The sequence below is a fragment of the Callithrix jacchus genome, chromosome 9, assembly GCF_049354715.1.
Source record: "Callithrix jacchus isolate 240 chromosome 9, calJac240_pri, whole genome shotgun sequence".
NCBI classification, from domain to species: Eukaryota; Metazoa; Chordata; class Mammalia; order Primates; family Cebidae; genus Callithrix; species Callithrix jacchus.
In genome coordinates, this window is record NC_133510.1 from 104,486,112 (window position 1) to 104,507,887 (window position 21,776).

General features: G+C 40.0%; 2 protein-coding genes and 1 pseudogene across 2 annotated transcripts in view; 2 read left to right on the forward strand and 1 right to left on the reverse strand.

The window, feature by feature from the left end:
• UTP20 (UTP20 small subunit processome component) overlaps window positions 1–1,051 on the forward strand; it is a 111,120-nt gene extending 110,069 nt beyond the window's left edge. Inside the window, exon 62 of the mRNA XM_002752906.7 lies at window positions 421–1,051. Coding sequence (XP_002752952.3) covers window positions 421–576 — 156 coding nt within the window. The 3' untranslated portion in view covers window positions 577–1,051. The remainder of the gene's footprint in view (window positions 1–420) is intronic.
• A 2,545-nt stretch (window positions 1,052–3,596) lies between these two features.
• ARL1 (ARF like GTPase 1) lies at window positions 3,597–19,122 on the reverse strand. Its single transcript, XM_002752848.7, has 6 exons — window positions 18,995–19,122; window positions 16,683–16,820; window positions 13,367–13,448; window positions 11,875–11,986; window positions 7,139–7,317; window positions 3,597–6,412 (listed from the first exon to the last, which is right to left on the reverse strand). The coding sequence occupies exons 1-6, from the start codon at window positions 18,996–18,998 to the stop codon at window positions 6,382–6,384; spliced, it is 546 nt and encodes a 181-aa protein (XP_002752894.1). The 5' UTR covers window positions 18,999–19,122; the 3' UTR covers window positions 3,597–6,381.
• A 2,555-nt stretch (window positions 19,123–21,677) lies between these two features.
• LOC118144633 (U6 spliceosomal RNA) lies at window positions 21,678–21,776 on the forward strand (annotated as a pseudogene).

A 21,776-nucleotide genomic window follows, 5' to 3' on the forward strand; every position in this document is an offset into this window, starting at 1 on the left:
AACATGGAGAAACCCTGTCTGTACTAAAAATACAAAATTAGCTGGGGGGTGATGGCACATGCCTGTAATCCCAGCTACTTGGGAGGCTGAAGCAGGAGAATGACTTGAACCCAGGAGGCGGAGGTAGCAGTGAACCCAGATCGTGCCATTGCACTCCAACCTGGGCAACAAGAGCGACACTCCATCTCAAAAAATAAATATATGGCATGTTCACTGGGCTTGTAACTATTAAGTGTGCATGTTTGTGTCACACACCCAGGGAGGATCAAGGGTTTGAGAGTGGTTGGGGACTTTATAGCTGGGGCTTCAGATTTCCTTTAATGGGCATGTGTTTTTTATATATATTTCTGTATTTGATTTTTATTGGCTTAACATTTACTTTATGAGTTATATAATAAAATTTCTATTCTTTTTTTCCAGTTTGTAACTCATCCTGATATTGCTGCCAAGAAAAAAATGAAGAAACACAAAAATAAAAGTGAAGCAAAGAAGAGAAAGATAGAGTTCCTGCGTCCAGGCTATAAGGCCAAGAGACAAAAAAACCATAGCCTGAAAGATTTGGCAATGGTGGAGTAATGCCTCTCTGTGCTGATACAAGCCTAAACTTTCTGGAATATTCTGCTAGTCTGAAATTACAGCAGGTTGTTTTGGAGTGGGATGGTGTTTCTTTTTTTTTTTTTTTCAAGACAAGGTCTAACTCTGTCACCCAGGGTGGAGTGCAGTGGTGCAATCAATCACAGCTCACTGTAGCCTTGACCTGGGTTCAAGTGATCCTCTCACCTCAGTTCCCAAGTAGCTGTGCCTCCCAGGCACACACCATCATGCCCAGCAAATTTTTTGTAGAAACAGGGTTTCATCGTGTTGGCCAGGCTGGTCTCAAACACCTGGGCTCAAGTGATCCACCCACCTCGGCTTCCCAAAGTGCTGGGATTACAGGTGTGAGCCGCCCCCAACCAGGTTTTATTATTTAAGTTAAACTTTGGATAGATTATATAATATATAGTTTAATAAAATCATGCTCATATTTTTTTAATAAATAAAACACTTTATACTACTACTGGGTCTTCACTAACCAGCATGTGACACTAGTGAAAGAGTTTAAAACTTAGTTTATAAATAAAAGGATACGTTTTTAAATAGCAAGAATAAAATGTAGAAGTTAGCAATAAATCAGACAAAAGATTTGCAAATATTGCTATATAGTACATTATAAAATTTTAGGAAAAGGCAGATCTGCACAGAGAACTATAACCATGTTCATGGATAAGAATATTCAGGACCATAAAATGCTCCTTTTTCTTTCCCAAGTCGATCTCTTTGGTTAAATGTGTATCGGAGCAAAATCCCAAGAGTTCTTCATGTCCCGTGAAGCTGATTCTAAAATTTATATGGAAGATACTAAGCTGAAAATAACCATGACAGGTTCTACTTACAAAAGTAGAACAGGATGAGGGGCTTGCCCTGTTAGGTATCAAAAGTAAGACACAAAAACTATCTATAGAGAGAACGTGTAATAAATCCTATTTTATTAAGAACTTCTACTTATGAAAAGACACAAACTGGGACACGGCATAGAACAGGTACTATTAAACAATTAGTAATACCAGGACATAAGATGAATACTGATGAATCAACACAGATGATCTAGGGAAAAAGTGGCAAAAGACAGAAATGAGCATTGCACAAAAGGAGAAACATAAATGGTCCTTAAACATTAACACTTAGTGACATGGCTGTGCCATATTTTAGAAAAAGTACTATGTATTGCTTGGTAAGCAGTCACTACACTACGCTGAGACCCCCAAGTGCCACCCTGGCTACATGAAGTCCTTAGATTCCTTATCTTCTCACACCAGGAGTTAAGGAATACCTGGACTAGTAGGGGTCCTGTACTAGCTATGTCTAGTGGTTAAATTGTTTGAGTCATTCCTGTATTCACCCTCATTAGTAATCAGGAAAATGCCAATTATCGCCAGAATTAGATTCCATTTTGAAACCATCAAATTGGTAAGGCTGACAATACCAAGTGCTGGTAAGCATGGTAGAGCAATAGGAAATCTTATAAACCACTTTGGAAAGCAATTTGGCATTATCTTATAAACTTGAAGATGGGTATACTCCCTGATCCCAAGTTCCACTCCTAGAGAAACCAAGAACTATGGATCTGAAGAATGTTCATGAACCACTGGTAAGAGTCAAGAAGTAGAAGCAATTCAAATGTCTTTCCACAAGAGAGTAGATAAATAAAATTGTATATTCATACACCGAAATACAGTAGCGGAAATCAGCTAATTTTATATATATATTCATTTATATATATATAAATGAATTCTAGAAACAGTGTTAAGTGGGGGAAAAAGAAAAATAAGAGTTGAATGCCGCTGTAATAGGGGCTCTGAGTGTGTGTACATATATGATAAATCTGTAGAGAAAAGCGATTTCAAAGTTTTCAGGATAGAGGATACTTCTGAGAAGGAATAGGATCAAGGAAGAAGCACATGGTGGGGTTGGAGGGCTTGAACTGTCCTCATAATGCTCTGTCTTAGATTTGGCGTCAGATTTCCAAGTTTATTATGCTTCATTACTTTCTATGTATGCAATATTTCCTGATGAAAACATTTTCTAATGTATGGCCAAAACCACATTAATACAAAGTTATTAGTACAAAGAAAACAAGTGGTTTCTTTGAAACTTTAAAGGTTTACTATTTACAACTGAAATGGTAATAAGGCAGACTTATCTTGGTTTCTGTTGTTCAACTGTATAGCATCTTTTGCCTCACTCTATACTTGATGTGGAAGAAATACTCTTTAGTGCCCCACATACTTGGGTCTATATGGGGTGGGAAATCTACCCTATATGCCAGGCACTTTGCATACATTTTGTTTAATCCTAATATTCCTGAGAGAGTCCTACAATTGGTTCCTATTTTACAGATGAAGAAACTGAGACGTGGAGTAAATAACTTGCCTAAGGGTAATACAGGATGTAAGTGGTAGAATCAGTATGCAAAGTCCATGCTTTGAGCCAGGCGCAGTATCTCATACCTGTAATCTCAGCTCTTTAGGAGGCCGAGGTGGTGGATCACTTGAGGTCAGGAGTTCGAGACCAGCCTGGCCAACAGGATGAAACCGTCTCTATTAAAAATACAAAAATTAGCCAGGTGTGGTGGTCCAGCGCCTGTAGTCCCAGCTACCTGGGAGGCTGAGCCCAGAGAATCACTTGAGCCTGGGAGGTGGAGGTTGCAGTGAGCCAAGATCGCACCACTGCACTCCAACCTGGGTGACAGAGTGAGACTCTGTCTCAAAGAAAAAGTCCATTCTTTATAATTTTGGGCTGAGAATATCACAGCATGTGGCATAGGACTGAAACGTTCATTCACTTCAGCATCTGTGCTTTGGTGGTTTGTATCTCAAACGAGTTCTCACCCAAAGGGCTTTGTAATGTGTCAAAGGGGGCCATCGTAGAAGACTGATTTTAATTAATTCTAAGTGACTTAAAGTAAATGCACGTATTGCTTTCATGAAGTTTTTAAAAATAACAATACTAAGGCAAAGATCAGAAAGAACAAATATATCTGGGATATTGAAGACGTCTTTGTTTTTAATCAATAAATATTTATTGAGTGCCTACTGTGTGCCAGGTGCACCACACTAGATGCAAGGGATACTAACAGTAAATAAGATATGGCCCCTCCCCTCAGAGCCTACATTTCAACAGTTTAAAGTGCATCTCAGGTGTTTCATAACAGAAGTAATTCTACCACTCTCAATTTCTCTTTTTTGTAGCAAGAGACAGCACAACATCAGCCATAGTTAAAAAACAGAATGTCAGAAAGAAACCTTTGGTATCATTTATCCAGGTCCCATTTTACAGAAAAGAAACTGCAGGAGTGGCCATTTGCACCTATATTCTGATTTCAAATTTGGTGCCTTTCCCATTGCCAGGATTCTCATAAAACAATATTCAGATTTGCCTTGTGAATATCAATATCCAAGCCCTGGTAGCATACCTGTGCAGTTGTTTCCTGCTAGACAAGGACCATATAATTTATAGCCTATTTAAGGGTCCTCTCTCTTAATCTCATCCTATTCTTTGTGATAAATCAGAGGGATCAGGCTTATCCAAGTGCTGATCTTTGGGGCAACTTCATGCCCTAGGATTCAAGATGGCCAAGGGCCACATGCCAGGTTTGCCTGCCAGGACCTTACTTCCCATTTTTTGCAGTCTTCTTAACTGCTAGCAGGCAGCTGCAGCTGTACAAGCCTTACAAGCCTCAGGCCATAAGGGAACTTGTCTTCTGCATTTTCTAGCCATGTGCTATTGATCAGATGGACTCAAGTATAAATTGCAAAGGGACTACTTCTCAAATGACAAATATCTATCCTACTATTTCAACTATAACATATTCTGAAATGCCTTATGCCAGGCGCCACACCACATACTAAGAACATAAATATGAGAAAGTCTCTGCCCCTCATGAGTAATAATGGTTATACTGGAACACTTGTAGCTGAAGGAAAAATCTCCAAAAAATATTTCAAAGAGTCTAAAGTAGGAATGACTGCTGGAGAATGAGCAAGAAGGGTGAGAGTCCCACAGATGAAGAGAGAAAGCTGCAGAGAATGAATGTAAGCCCAGAGAATAAACATAAATATGAGGGGAGGAAGCCAGCACTGGAAGAACAGTGAAGGCCAAGAAAGAAACTACTAATGATCCTGGGACCTGTGGGGAACCATGTATTAAGCTCTCATTACCAGCACCTAATATTTAAATGCTGGTTTTCCAACTTAAATGAAACAAATTCACCTCATTTTAGCAATGATGAAGCATTACATTCTGTCACATTAGCTGATTCTGTGGTGGACTAGGTAATTTAAAAAGCTTCTTTGAACCTGAATTGTTTTTTAAACTTTCAGTCTAGCAATAAGCCTAATTTTTAAAACAGAATGCTTAATATCTCCCTGTAGAATCAGTAGGATTTCGATTTTTAACAAGTTTACATCCCCAATTACAGGTAGATAAAAGGAATGAAAACCACTAAAGACACCTTTTATAATCTTAAAAATAGAGTTTTTTTTTTGAGATGGAGTTTCGCTCGTTACCCAGGCTGGAGAGTGCAATGGCGCAATCTCGGCTCACCGCAACCTCCGCCTCCTGGGTTCAGGCAATTCTCCTGCCTCAGCCTCCTGAGTAGCTGGGATTACAGGCACACGCCACCATGCCCAGCTAACTTTTTTTATTTTAGTAGAGACGGGGTTTCACCATTTTGACCAGGATGGTCTCGATGTCTTGATCTCGTGATCCACCCGCCTTGGCCTTCCAAAGTGCTGGGATTACAGGCTTGAGCCACCGCGCCCGGCCTAAAAATAGAGTTTTAAACCTTCCTTTAATATGAAATTTTCTCTTTAATGTGTTATAAATTCCATCAAATATAACCATTCAGGATTATCTGTCACTGACCTACTAGTATAGAGTAATAAGTATAGACATTATTTTGAATATAACTACTTTAATTAGCATAATTTTATTTAAAAGTTAGACTGTGTTGTCAATGCTGACATTTTTGTGAATATATAGTATAGTTTATGAGTAAAGCTTCTGAACCAAAAGTTTTACTTCGAACCCGATTCCCACCTTAATAGCTAGCAGGGGACCTTGGGCTAGCCAACCTATTAGAACCCTGGGTCCATGACCATGTCCATAAAGTGAAGACATCATAACCTGTCCTACCTACCTCACAAGCTTCCTGTACAGATCAACTACGTCAACTGTAAGATTTTTTTGACAACTCTAAAGTACTATAAAATGACAATTACAGATAAATCAGTGAAGTTAACCATCAAAATAATATTCATGCCTATAACCAAAAGCTTTTAACAAACAAATTAATAAAAAGTGGTCAGGTAAGCAAATAAAGAGTATATTATATACACTATGTTCCTCACCTACTCTACTGAGTCTAATCTTTGGAAAGATAATTCATTTTAAGGGGAAAAAAATCTGTTACGATATCTGTTAGTATTTATACAAACAAGCTGCAACTACTATTCAAAAATAGGAGGGTTTTTTTCATCCAATAGGAGTACATTCTTTAATAGAACTGTATTTGAATAAGAATTCCATACAAATAGAATATATACCTTACACAAGAAAGCAAGGAAAGAATATTTTACATTACATAGAACATTCAGGTGATTCAATCGAGTTACCCCTCTAACCAAATACTTCTTTTCCCTATTTACTACAAACACTGCAGTCAGTCAGTATATGCCAACAATCATATAGTTTTAACATCTAGTAGTGTGAAGTACACTTGACTGTTTCCAAAGGGAACAGAGGTGATGCAGTCTTCGTTTCAGGGGAGAAGAATGGACTGAATTACTGTCTGCTTTTTAATGTTTCAACTAACCTGTAAAGAGAAAATGAACAGTTTTATAAAATTAACTTTCAGGAATAAAACATGATCATCTATAATAAACTTTATATTGGAAGTGAATTCCAAAGTACTTAAAATGATGACAGCTAGCATAGAAGAATGAGGTTATACACTCGATTTCCATAAGGTTCCTTTAAGCTTTAAATTTGTCTATGATTTGAATGAAAAATTCAAAAAAGACCAAATATCTATTTTCCAGGCTACTATTTCTGGGCTACATATGGATGCCTCAGAGGTGAAACTAGTTTCAATCCTCAAGGAGGTGATTATATAATAAGTAGATGAACAAATCAAACAAATTACAAGACAGTATAACAAGTACTATGTCACTAATCTGTGACAACAGCATCTAACTTTAGGTGAGTGATTAGGCAGTAGGACTAGAGATACATTAGGAAAAGCTCTTGAGAAGACAGCCTTAATTCCTGAAGGATAAGGAATTCAAGGGTGAGGTTAGGCAGGGAAAAAGGCTAAAAATTGACAAAGAACTTGCTTATCTAAGTAACTGTAGTCAGGTAGGTGTGGTTGAGAAGGCAGATGCACCCAAAGACTAGTGGGAGAAAAGGCTGGAGGAACTTATGAGATAAGCTGTTAAGTAAATCAAAGTTTCATCCTCAACACTGGAGGAAAATTACATGTGGACGTGCATAGCTGAGCACACACAAATGGACAGATGGCTTCTGGAAACAGGATACTTGCCATTCCATTGCCTCATCAAGGCCAGTGCCTTTGGTTGCTGATGTTTTGAATATCTGCCATTTTCGGTCCTTCAAGGCAGGTAGCCCAAGTGAATTTGCCATCTCTGATGGAGTCATGGCCTGTTCCATGTCCTGTTTATTTGCAAACACCACTAAAATGGCTTTTCTCAGCTCTTCTTCCTAAATAAAATTGAAAATATTTAATTTCCTTTAACCAATGTGCTCTCTTGAGTTTACAAAATGTTAAAAAATACATTTTAAAGTGTATTTTATAATTATCAATGTATTCATTATACATGATGAAATGATAGAGAACTATAAAGAAAAAAGCTTCACCCATAGTCCTACCTCCCAAATACGATCATTGTTAACATTCTGGGTGTTTTTACTAGTACTTTGTTTTGCAGATACTTAAAGAGTTTATTTAGTAAATACATTTACACATTTAAAATCACATTTATATATAGTTCCATATCCTGCCTAAAAATTAAAATCATGTTTCTCGAAACGATAACTTTTTCAAAATAAAAAAAATGGCTAAATATGCTCTATACTGTGGATACAAGCACCATAAACTGTGTTAACTATTTCTAGTATTAGACTCTTATTAGATTCTTTCCACTTGACTATTAGATAAACCCAAGTGACAGAGTCTTTATACAAAAATCTTTCTTTGAATCTGTTTCCTTAATATAATATTCTAAAAATGGAGTTGAAGTTCATATAAACAGTTTTTTTAAGGCTTTGATAAACTGAATACAGCTTTCCCAAAAGATTACCCCACCAACAGTGTATAAAAGTCTCCATCTTCAATGAAGCCTTGGTAGAGTTCGGAATCAGTTACTTTTCCAAACATAGTATCTCCTTATATATTATTAGGGTATTTGAAGTGCAAATGGGGTGAGGCAGGAGGATCGCTTAAGTCTGGGAGTTCGAGACCAGCCTGAGCAACACAGGGAGACCCCATTTCTATAAAAAATTTGTTAAGGCCAGGCACAGTGTCACGCCTGTAATCCCAGCACTTTGGGAGGCCAACGCAGGCGGATCACCTGAGGTTGGGAGTTTGAGACTAGCCTGACCAACATGGAGAAACCCCCATCTCTACTAAAAAAATACAAAATTAGCTGGACGTTGGTAGCTCCTGCCCGTAATCCCAGCTTCTTGGGGGCTGAGGCAGGAAAATCCCTTGAACTTGGGAGGTGGAGGTTGCAGTCTGAGATCACACCATTGCACTCCAGCATGAGCAACAAGAGCAAAACTCCATCTCATTAAAAAAAAATTTTTTTTTAAACAAAAAAGGAAGCAGAGGCAGAAGCTCAAGGTTATAATAACCTTTGGTTGTGCCACTGCACTCCAGCCTAGGGGACAGAGGGAGACCCTGTCTCTTTAAAAACAAATGCAAATATTATTAGCAATGTTTTTCTGATATGAATTGCCTTTTGCTCATTTTGCAAAAGGTCTTAAGGTCTTGTTATGATTAAGAACACTAATCCTTAGTCACCGGTTTCTGATTAGGCCTGGTTTCTTATTTTACTCTTGTTTATGTTTGGCATATCTAAGCTTTGGGAGGTTTTCTTTACATTAATTAAATCTCATCTTTTGAAATCCTTCCAATTATTTGATTTAGAAAGGCCCTCCCTATCTAGAATTTTTAAAAATACCTACTTAAATGTTCTTATAGTTTTCATTTTTTTACATTTAATTCTTTACCCATTTAGAAATCATTTTTGTATATAAGAAAGTTGAAAGGCCAGGCGCAGTGGCTCACGCCTGTAATCCCAGCACTTTGGGAGGCCCAGGCAGGCAGATAACGAGATGAGGAGTTTAAGACCAGCCTGACAAACATGGTGAAACCCTATCTCTACTAAAAACACAAAAATTAGCTGGGAGTGGTGGCGCGTGCCTATAATCCCAGCTACTCAGAAGGCTGAGGCAGGAGAATCACTTGAGGTTGCAGTGAGCCAAGACCAGACCACTGTACTCTAGACTGGGTGACAGAGCAAGACTCCGTCTCAAAAAAAAAAAAAAAAAAATTAAAACCTAAACTGCTTTTGTGCCTATGTATTTTTTATTTTGTTTGAGATGGAGTCTCACTGTGTCACCCAGGCTAGAGTGCAGTGACACGATCTCAGCTCACTGCAACCTCTGAGGTTCAAGCGGTTCTCCTGCCTCAGCCTCCCATATAGCTGGAATTACAGGCGTGTACCTCCACGCCCAGCTAATTTTTGTATTTGCAGTTGAGGTGGGGTTTCATCCTGTTGCCAGGTGATCCTGACCTCAAGTGAGCTGTCTGCCTTGGCCTCCCAAAGTGCTGGGATTATAGCTGTGAACCACCACACCTGGTTTGTGTCTGTATGTTTTAACATTAACAGTCCTGACTTGTACTTGGCCTGTACTTTACATAACATGATATTTATTGATGAATTAAAAGTCATTTCCTAAAGAAAGAATCCAATTTTTTCTTCTCTGAAAGACTTAAAAGTCAAATCCTAACACTGCAAATAATCTAACAATAATCCTGCACAAGATTTGCAAATTAAAGTCAATAATGCAATTATTTTATTTATTTATTTATTTTTATTGCATTTTAGGTTTTGGGGTACATGTGAAGAACATGCAAGATTGTTGCATAGGTACACACATGGCAGCATAATTTGCTGCCTTCCTCCCCATCACCTATATCTGGCATTTCTCCCCATGCTATCTCTCCCCAACTCCCCACCCCGTGCTGTCCCTCCCCGATGCAATTCTTTTAAGCAATACTTTCTATGATAAAGTGCATTATATCCTGTGAATTATACCTAAATAAGCTGTTCTTTTAAAAATCCATTACACACAAGGCAATTCAACCTTATCCTTACATTTAAATTTGATCTAAGAAGCTCTTATAATAAATATGATATGATGTAAAAAAAAAAAATTAACCAAATGTTTAAAACTATCAAGTCTGCAATTTATAACTTGGAAGGCATTAAGAAGTCAGTAGTTCAGCTGGGTGCTGTGGCTCAGGCCTATAATCCCAGCACTTTGGAAGGCCGAGACGGGTGGATCACCCAAGGTCAGGAATTTGAGACCAACCTGGCCAACATAATGAAACCCTATCTTTACTAAAAATTAAAAAAAAAAGAAATTAGCCAGGCATTGTGGCACGTGCCTATACTCCCAACTACTTGGGAGGTTGAAGCAGGAGAATTGCTTGAACCCAGGAGGTGGAGGTTGCAGTGAGCCCAGATGGCGCCGCTGCACTCCATCCAGCCTGAGCAATGAGAGCAAAACTCCATCTTAAAAAAAAAAAGAAAGAAACAGTAAGTGGGATGTGATGGCTCACACCTGTAATCCCAATACTAGGAGGATGAGGCAGGAGGATCACTTGAGGACAGGAGTTTGGGACCAGCCTCGGCAACATAGCTAGACCCCATCTCTACAAAAAATAGAAGAAAAAGAAAAAATAATAACTGGCATTAAAAAAAAAAAGAAGAGTAACCAGGTGCAGTGGCTTGTGCCTGTAATCCCAGCACTTTGGGAGGCTGAGGCAGACAGATCACGAGGTCAGGAGTTTAAGACCAGCCTGATCAACGTGGTGAAACCCTGTCTCTACTAAAATCACAAAAAAAATTAGCCAGGTATGGTGGCCGATGCCTATAATCCCGGCTACTCAGGAGGCTGAAGCAGGAGAATCGCTTGAACCTGGGAGGCAGAGATTGCAGTAAACCAAGATCGAGCCACTGCACTCCAGCCTGGGCAACAGAGCAAGACTGCATCTCAAAAAAATAAATAAATAAAGAAGGGCAATGGGCTAGAGAGTAACTGTGACTTGTTTCTGGGGAAGAGATGTGGGAAGAAACATGTCAGGAGGGCAGTCATGCAAAGATGCTGGGAACAGCATTCCAAGCAGAAGGATCAGCAAGTGCAAAAGGCCCTAAGCCAGGTGTGCAAGCTCGTGTTCAAAGAACAGAAAGAAGGTCTGTGTAGCTAAAACACTATAAGGGAAAGGTAAAAAACAATAAACCTGAGGCCAGAATTGTGCCAGCAACCCAGGAATGCATATTTCTCTAAACTTTAATCCTTCTAAAACAGCTAAAAATAAAAAGACATCTTGGCCGGGTACAGTGGCTCATGCCTGTAATCGCAGCACTTTGGGAGACCGAGGTGGGTGGATCACCTGAGGTTGGGAGTGTGAAGTTCGAGACCAGCTTGACCAACATGGAGAAACCCTGCCTCTACTAAAAATACAAAATTAGCCGGGTGTGGTGGTGCATGCCTGTAATCCCAGCTACTGGGGAAGCTGAGGCAGGAGAATTGCTTGAACCCAGAGGTGGAGGTTGCGGTGAGCCAAGATCATGCCATTGCACTCCTGGGCAACAAGAGCAAAACTACATCTCCAAAACAAAAAAACGAAAACATCTTTTAAAAAAGACATCAAAGAAGTGACTTAGAATAGTTGCTTTTGTTTTAAAGAAATGACTTAGAATAGTTGCCTTTGTTTAAGTGAGCTCTGAATCTCCTGGAAAATCGAGCAATCTGGCTTAAAGGAAGAGGAAGTTTCAAGGTTAGTTTTTGTTGTCTCCAACCCTCTCCTCAACTGTATTTTTGGAATAGAAAGTTATTTGCATAAAGGAAAATATTAAGAGGGATGAAGGGAAAACCCCTGCATTCTTAATTATTCTTGAATGTACTGGAAACAGTCAGCAAATGTAAATGATTTTCCTGCATTTTAAAGTGGTAAAGTTTTCTTACCTCCAACATGGCAACTAACTCTGATTTGGATATGCCAATTCGGTCTCGGTCGCAACTGTCTACTACATATATGACTGCATCTGTGTTTGAATAGTAACATCTCCAGTATGGCCTAGAGAAAATTCAAAAGGGGAGAATAAATTGTTATTGTTTTAAAGAAGAAACTGACATGTCAATTTACATGCTAGAACTCAGGGCCATGGTTTGGGGTGAAGGTGAGGGAATTACATGCCAATCTTTTCCCACACACATTAGAATCAATGCCTTAATGATTCACTGTTTCTAATGGATATATGTACCCATGTGATGAGTCAAATGAATGTTGATAAACATTAAATCACAGGACCAGAGAGTTTCAAAATGAATTCAGACTTCAGGCTGAGAAAATCTATTTATAATCTATGAAACCACTAAATATACCGACAGAAAAGTTATACACAGACCTGATAATTACATCTTCTTATACAAATCTTTAACTAGGCATCCCTTAAGAGGAATGAATTTTCTAATGTGATTTTATTTAACAGTCATGAAATTAATCACTGACACCAAGAAACAAATAGCTAAAATTATAAATAAACTCAAAAGTGATTCAATGGAGTCTCTCTTAGCCTACTCTGGCTTGGGAGGCTACACAATTAAAAAAAAAATGTGATTGAAGAAATGAGTTAAAAGAAGTCAGACTGGAGAATATGTTGTTAATCTTTTAAGATGGTACCATCGTAAGCAACTACTGACAGTTACCAAACATTCACTGTTGCCATGGCAAACCCAAAATGCTAAGCAGGAGACCTGAACTGCAAAAGGCATTTTTGTTTTTCCTTTTTTGAGATGGAGTCTCACTCTGTAGCCCAGGCTGGAGTGCAGTCGCGCCATCTTGGCTCACTGCAACCTCCACCTCCTGGGTCCAGGTTCAAGCAATTATCTTGCCTCAGCCTCTCAAGTAGCTGGAATTATAGGAACTCACCACCATGCCCAGCTAATTTTTGTATTTTTAGTAGAGACAGGGTTTCATCATATTGGCCAGGCCAGTCTTGAACTCCTGACCTCGTGATCTACCTGCCTTGGCCTCTCAAAGTGCTGGGATTAAAGGCATGAGCCACCCCACCTGGCCAAAGACATTTATTTTTATATTAGCCCTAAAAGGGAGGACTGCAAGGTACTTTAATAAATTCCAAAACAATGTGCTTCCGAGAGGAGAGACTGACAAGAATTAAAAGGAGGGTCCTTTCTAGTTCAGAATAGCTGAAATAATAAGGTCTTGAGATTTTCCTGAAAAAATTTTCATTAACCAGATAGCTGAAAAATTGGGCTTCCTTAAGTTTTAATTCAATGGATGCTCTAAGGAAATAGTTCCAACTTTTACCTCATTTTAAACTAGGCGGCTCCATTTAAATTACAGTAGAACACATATCCTGGTTTACTGATGTTAACCCTTAAAAGAACCAATAAATGTTAAATACTACCAAATAACCAGGTCTTTGTGCCATACCTGATACTCGTCTGTCCTCCTAAATCCCAGACTTGGAATTTAAGGTTTTTGTATGTCACCGTCTCTACATTAAATCCAATGGCTGGAAGAGAAATCAAATCAATGGTATGTGTAGACTAATGCATTCTACCTTCAAAGTATCCTATCTAATTGAGAGTTACGGCAATTAATGGTAACTGTTAATAGAGTGAAAAAAAAAATATATATATATATACACACACACACACATTTAATTGCCATAGGATTAGAGTTAAAAAGAAATAATAATTGCTGAATCACATTATTGCTTGAAATTTTATACCATTTAAGATGAGATAGCGTGCTATGCTCCCCCACAGGTGCACGTGCGTGGGCAAAATATCAATTAGCAAGATCAATACAACCTTCAGGATATTTTTTAAAAGCCAGCAGTTCTGCAAATAAAATATATAATTTTTAGGTCAAATAAATAAAAAAAAGAATTAAAAAAATAAAAAGGAAAACATAATTTTTAGTTCAATGGAAATCCTATTATATTAAACTCTCCTCATAATATAGTGGCATATAAAAGTGTTTGAAAGATGTATTTAGAAAGTACAGTTGTGGATGCACTATAAACTAGAATTTTGGTTGGTAGCAAATAAACAGACCAAAAGCAAGAAAAGCTAAACTTCATTTCTAAACTTCAGCATGGACACAGCCGTGGCTGCAGCTTTCAATCTCACAGTCTGTCTGTAGATATCCTCAAGAGCTCACCTGTAATAAGGTCATGGCTGGATGGTCAAAGGGCAGGTGTCATATCCCTCTTCCCTGCCATCCTTAGGCGAAAAATAGCTAAAAACTAATTTCCATGGCTGGGTGCAGTGGCTCACAACTGTAATCCCAGCACTTTGAGAGGCTGAGGCAGGTGGATCACCTGAGGTCAGGAGTTTGAGACCAGCCTGGCCAACATGGCAAAACTCCATCTCTACTAAAAAATTATACAGGCGTGGTGGCATGTGCCTGTAATCCCAGCTACTTTGGAGGCTGAGGCATGAGAATCACTTGAACCTGAGAGGCACAGGTTGCAGTGAGCAGAGATCATGCCATTGGACTCCAGCCTGGGCAACAGAGTGAAACTGTCTCAAAAAAATAAATTAATAAAAAATAACTTCCAGCTATAACTGGACAATTAACTTTTGTTTTATATTTAAGTTTGCAGTGATACCTTTGAGTATTTAGCAAGTATGTCTATTACAATTAAAAAATAACTATACTATGACAAATCTGAGCAAAAAACTAAAATGCAAGTTCCTGATCTCTCCCTTAGAATTAGGTAGGAGTGTAATCACAATGTTCACCAATAGTAAAAACATCATTTATATGTGCAGAACAAGAGAATGGTGTAGACTGAGAGCAGTGGCTTATGTCTGAAATCCCAACAATTTGGGAGGCTGAGGTAGGAGGACTGTTTAAGCCCAAGGGGCAGTGGTAGAGGGTGCAGTGAGCTATGATTGCGCCACTTCACTCCAGCCTGGGCAAAAAAGCAAGACATCATCTCAGAAAAGAGTGTAGTGTAAAGCAGCATTCAGTGAAACCCGAAACTATCCACTGTGCTGTTCTGTGCACTGCAGGAGATGCCCAGACAGAGATGGGTGATTTTGAGAAGCAAAAACTAAGGGAACTAAAATTTACTGAAGGCAGCAAAAAGGAATAACAGACACTCCAGGGTTCAAAATGCCCTTCTTTCTTAGAGGCTAGCCTCTTTTGTTTTAGTCCATAAATTTAAACAGTAACGATATAGAAATATCCTAAGTGATAGAGTAATGTTAGAGGCATAATTTAAATAATCTTGAGCCAACTATATGAACTCTTCAATTTAATTTACATGTATTAATCTTCTCCAGGTGAATTCAGGTCAACCAATGAAAAAGTATAAATAACAACAGTATTCTCGTACAGTCAAATAAGATGATTGGAGAATATTTTTGTAAGATAGCAATAATTGATGAAAATTTAAGGATTTTCTCTCTCTCTCTCTCTCTCTCTATATATATATATATATATATTTATTTATTTTTATTTTTTTTTGAGATGGAGTTTTGCTCTCATTTCCTAGGCTGCAGTGCAATGGTGTGATCTCAGATCACTGCAAGCTCTGCCTCCCGGGTTCAAGGGATTCTCCTGCCTCAGCCTCCAAGTAGCTAGGATTACAGGCATGCACCACCATGCCTCGCTAATTTTGTATTTTTAGTAGAGACAGAGTTTCTCCACCTTGGTCAGGCTGGTCTCGAACTCCCAACCTCAGATGATCCACCCACCTTAGTCTCCCAAAGTGCTGAGATTACAGGCGTGAGCCACAGCGCCTGGCCTTCTTATAATATTTTTAAGGTACCAAATTACTTCAACACTCAGTCTCTAGAACTCAGATCTTTAAAAGTAATCAATATAATTAACTAAGATAAACTAACCTTAATTAAAATAGAAACAAATACAGAAAAAAGGCACTTCACATGTAATATCACTTAACATTTATATAATTCTTTGCACAGGTTTACAAAGTATTTTTACCTACTTCATTTATTTCCCCCTGAAAGCCAGTGGGTATTTGTTATCTTACGTATTTTATTTTATTATTATTATTTTTTTGAGACGGAGTTTCACTCTTGTTACCCAGGTTGGAGTGCAATGGCGTGATCTCAGCTCACCGCAACCTCCGCCTCCTGGGTTCAGGCAATTCTCCTGCCTCAGCCTCCTGAGTAGCTGGAATTATAGGCACGCACCACCATGCCCAGCTAATTTTTTGTATTTTTAGTAGAGACGGGGTTTCACCATGTTGACCAGGATGGTCTCGATCTGTTGACCTCGTGATCCACCCACCTTAGCCTCCCAAAGTGCTGGGATTACAGGCTTGAGCCACCGCGCCCGGCCACGTATTTTATTAATAAAGATATTGGCTCTCATTAAGATTTAGTAACTTAAGCCACTTTTAAACAGCGATAAACAGCCAATCCCGGCTGTAAGCCCAAACAAGGTCCTTAAATTACACTAAACTGCCTCTCAGTTGATGGAAAAAGTGTTATCAATGTTATGTTCATACCAGCAGTTTACGAACTTTAACAAATACTTTATTAAATGAATTAATTTATTCAGAAATTGGCCTGGCATAGTGGCTCATGCCTATAATCCCAGCACTTGGGAGGCCAAGGCAGGAGGATCACTTGAGGCCAAGAGTCCGAGACCAGCCTGGGCAACCTGATCTCTATTAAAACAAAACAAAAAAAAAGAGAAAGAAATAGAGTTATGTTAGACAGAGACTAGAAAACCCCTACAATTAGTTCATCATACCAACACTTACTAGGTATAGTAGTAACAACTTCTCCAACTTGTAATCTGTACAAAATCGTGGTTTTTCCTGCTCCATCTAATCCCAAAATTAAAATCCTCATTTCCCGAGTTCCAAACAAACTGGAAAATATACTTGAGAAAAAGCCACCTAAAAAATAATAAAAGAAAAAAACTTATACAGTTTCATTTTGTGAACTAGGTGCACAAAACATCTAATCTTGTCCTTTGAAAGCTATATTCCAAATTAAATATTATTTTCCTGGATGCATAGGTGCGTATTTTTGCTCCCAATGAAATATATTATTCAACATCAAACAAGTAATTAGTTATGTTACTATGTCCTAAATATTGTAGCATGCAGGCACAGAATGAGAAATATGGCTGCTGCCTTTGGGAATCTCATTTTCTAATCAGCAGAATAGGAATATTTTAGCATGGTTCCCTCATGATCCCTAAAAACCAAGGGGCCAGTAAGGAGGATGAAAAGTATTTTACAGCAACAGTACCACTATAACCAACTTCAATCAGAGTTCTACACTAAGCAACATAACTAGCACAAGAAATGGAAAGAAAGGCTGAAAACAAACTATTTTTGACAAATCCATTTTAAAACAATAATAAAGCTCTATCCAATGCATCACAAAATATTCCCAGAATGCGTCCTGTACACCAAGTATTGTATAGTATAAAAGCACTTGTCCTTTTCCCATCCAGAGCCATTAGAGAAGATTAAAAGCAAGTTGCAGTCCGGGTGCGGTGGCTCACGCCTGTAATCCCAGCACTTTGGGAGGCCAAGGCGACCGGATCACCTAAGGTGGGTGGTCGAGACCAGCCTGACCAACATGGAGAAACCCCATCTCTACTAAAAATACAAAAAATTAGCTGGGCATGGTGGCGCGTGCCTATAATCCCAGCTACTCAGGAGGCTGAGGCAGGAGAATTGCCTGAACCCAGGAGGCGGAGGTTGCGGTGAGCCGAGATAGCGTCATTGCACTCCAGCCTGGGTAACAAGAGCGAAACTCCGTCTCAAAAAAAAAAAAAAGCAAACGGCCCGATTCACACCTATAATCCCAACACTTTGGGAGGCAGAGGCGGGCGGATCACGAGGTCAAGAGACCTCTACTAAAAATACAAAAATTAGCTGGGTGTAATGGTGCATGCCTATAGTCTCAGCTACTCGGGAGGCTGAGGCAAGAGAATCGCTTGAGCCCGGGAGGCGGAAATTGCAGTGAGCCCAGATCGCAGCACTGCACTCCAGTCTGGTGACAGAGTGAGACTCCGTCTCTAGATAGATAGATAGATAGATAGATAGATAGATAGATAGATAGATAGATAGATAAATGCAAGTTACATTGGAAGTGATGCCACACTGTTATTTGGCAAAGACATGCCATAATTAAGAGCCGCGAGTTGAGAAATGAACACACCATGGGTCAGAGAACCTTGGGAAAGTTCAACAGAATAGGTGTGACTTGACAAAGTCCTTTCCACCATTCACAGGTACAAGAGAGGCGGAAGAACAAAACTGAAGGGGGTTATGGAAGACAGCGCCTGTGATGTCTGGGAGCAAGAAGTATGCTCCCCAGAAAACTGTGGAGGGATTTAACTAAGCCAAAGAATCTGGACCTTCATTTGGAGGGTAGGAGACAAGTTAAAGAAAGTGCACCCTCATTTGGGCTCCAGCGGACGAGGAGGGTGTGATCTGATACTTGTGAGAATCCTGTTTCTGCAATCCGCGGGCCAAGACTTGAGATTAAAATTTCATCTACCAACTTTCAGAAATACCCTCCACATTTCCTTCTTCATCTTACTGTATTATTACATGAAACGCTACAGCAAATTAGCAGACGAATGCCAAACTGGCCATAAAACAACATATGCCCTCGTATTTTCAAACTGACGCCGTCCCAGTGCCACTGGTAAAGAGAATAATTAAGCTTCCACTCTGGGGCCGCAGCTCATCTTTCACTAAGACACCCTGCGACTAACGCGTTGCCAGCCTTCGCAAAACCAACTCTCCCCAGCAAATGGAGAATTCATTTCATATGGGAAAAGGACTTCTTAAGGGGAAAGGACTGGAGCTCAGGCTCTGCGGACCCGCGCTGTCCGGGTGCCCGGACCCCGCGGCGATGAGTGGGAAAGTAGAGAGGCCGGATCCACCCCTAGAGATGAAGATCCAAGGTGAGTTAAGTCCTCAGCGACCCGCCCCCTGAGAAGCTGACTACTCTGGGCTTCTCGGGCCGGCCTCTTTCCTCCTCCGCACCCTAGCCCTAGGCCCCAGCCCCTTCGTGAGCGGCCGGGCGCCCTTCTCGGACTCCTCACCCATGATGAACCCCCTGTCCGCCCTCGCCGATCCTCAGTGATTCCTTGACCTCCGGCTGCGGCTCCTAAGCGATTTCCTCGCTAGCTCAGTCAGCCAGCAACTTCCACGTCGGACTCCAGGCGGGGACAGGAGCGGGAGGCAGCTGCGACTGCGCGCCCGGAACGGTGAACTGAGCATCCGAGTCGTCGCTTTCGACTCACGGTCCCGGCTCAGTGGATGTAGATACTGTGGACACCAAAATAGAAAAAATAAAAATAAAAAACCTGAAGCCTCTCCTGCTTCCGTTTTCCTGGACAGAAAGAGCTTCTGAAATAGAGAAATTGGATTTTTTTTTTAAATTCTGACACCAAAAAATGGTGAATCTGCCAAGTAAGAATGAGAGTCAGGCCTAGATGAAATGTCCGGCTGGACGCTGACGCAGCCTGCCGTTTGACAGAGGGGTAGCGTCCCCGAGCGCCCTAGGGTGGCAGCCTAACTCTCACCAGGTGCTTTCTCCCAGAAAGAAAAAAAGATTATGTAATAGTAATAGGAATGTCCCCTCGCCGCCAGTGCGGAGCAGCCTTACACCTGAGGCCTGTAACCGGAGGCTTTTGTCTTCGCCGTGGCCTGCAGGACAAGGGCCTCGCCCGCCTTTTTTTCTCGCTGACCGAACACCTGACTGCCTTTCTGGGGTCTGCAATGTGGACTAGCTGGTCCTGATCGTGGAGACCAGGGACTTGTTCCCTCGAGGGGCAACTGTTGGAAGTATTGTAGATTTTGATAGTTAAATGTGTTGGGGGGAGGAAGGCAGCATACCTAGAGGATGTGGAGAAGGGATTTACCCTAATTTTTAAAAGTTGAGCATGTATGTTTTAAAACTTCCCAAAGATCCGTAGAAAAGTAAGCCTTCCATCCCTAATTCCCTGTATCTGGGTGATGCCCAGAAGTAACTGCTGTTAACACTTTCTTAGGTTTTCTTCCAAATCTTATTCATACCTTTGCGTATTAAGTTTTTATTTATTGTAGAGATTTTCATCCATTCAACAGAAGCTTATGGACTGCCTTTTTGGTTTATTTTTAAAGAATTTTTCTAGCTTTTTTTTTTTTTTTTTTTTTAGATGGAGTTTTGTTCAGTAGCCCAGGCTGGAGTGCAGTAGTGCGATCTCGGGTCACTGCAACCTCCGCCTCCTGGGTTCAAGTGATTCTCCCACCTCAGCCTCCCGAGTAGCTGGGATTACAGGTACCCGCCATCATCCCCGGCTAATTTTTGTATTTTCATAGAGATGGAGTTTCACTGTGTTGGCCAGGATGGTCTCAAACTCCTGACCTCAGGTGATCCTCCCGCCTCAGCCTCCCAAATTGCTGGGATTACAGGCTGGAACCAAAGTGCCTGGCGAATTTTTCTAGCTTTAAATAAAAATTGTATATATTAACAGTGTACCATGTCATGCTTTCATACATGTATATGTTGTGAAATGACTGTCACAATCAAACTAAATTAACATATCCATCACCTAACATAGTAGTGTGTGTGTGTGTGTGTGTGTGTGTGTGTATTTTGTGGTAAGAATATTTCAGATTGGCCAGATGCCATGGCTCAAGTCTGTAATCCCAGCAATTTGGGAAGCTGAGGTGGGCAGATCCCTTGAGCCCAGGAGTTGGAGCCCAGCCTGGGCAACACAGTGAGACCCCATTTCTATAAAAAAATTTAAAAATTAGCCAGGCACAGTGGCACCTGTAGTTCCAGCTAGTTGGGAGGGTGAGATGGGAGGATCACTTGAGCCTGGGAGGCAGAGGTTGCAGTGAGCCCAGATCCCGCCACTGTTCGACTCTCTAATTCTATGAGTTCCACATTTTTTCTATGTGTAAGTGGGACCATGAAATATTTGTGTGTTGGTGCCTGGCTTATTTCATTTAGCATAAATTCATCCATGTTGTCACAAATGACAGGATTTTCTTTTTTTAAAAGCTGCATAGTATTCCATTTTATATATATAAAAATATACCACATTTCTATATTTTACATTTTATTTATCTGTATCCATCAATTCACTCTTAGGTGATTCCATACTTTGGCTATTATACAATAATGCTGCAGTGAGCGTGGGGATGCAGATATTTCTTTGACATACTGATTTCATTTTCTTCGGATATATACCCAGAATATATGGTTTATATTATATATATGGTATATATGCATATATTATATATATGGTATATACTATATGGTTTATGCTGTAGTTTTATTTTTAATTTTTTGAGGAGCTTTGTTAGTAAAGAACTGACCTAATTCCCTACAGGTCCTGAAAACAAAACAAAGGCCAGAGCGATGGCTTATGCCTGTAATCCCAGCACTTTGGATTGAGGTGGAAGGATCAAGACCAGCTGGGCATGTAATGAGACCCTGTGTCAACAGAAACAAAAAAAAATTTTTTAATTAGCCAGGCCTAGTGACACACACCTGTAGTCCCAGCTACTTAGGAGACTGAAGCAGAAGGATCGATTGAACCCAGAAGTACGAGGCTGCAGTGAGCTATGATCAAGCAACAACGATACAGCTAGGGCAACAGAGCAAGACCTTTTCTCTAATAAATGAATCAAGTATTGAGACATTACAGAGATTTAATGAACCAACACACATGAAATGTTTAGAATAGTTATCACCACATAATACTCAAGGTTTTTTAAAAAAGTGTTGAGAGCTTGTTTCGGCAGCATGTATACTGAAATTGAAGGATACAGGGAAGATGAGCATGGCCTCTACACAAGAATGACATGCAAATTTAGGCATTCCATATTTTT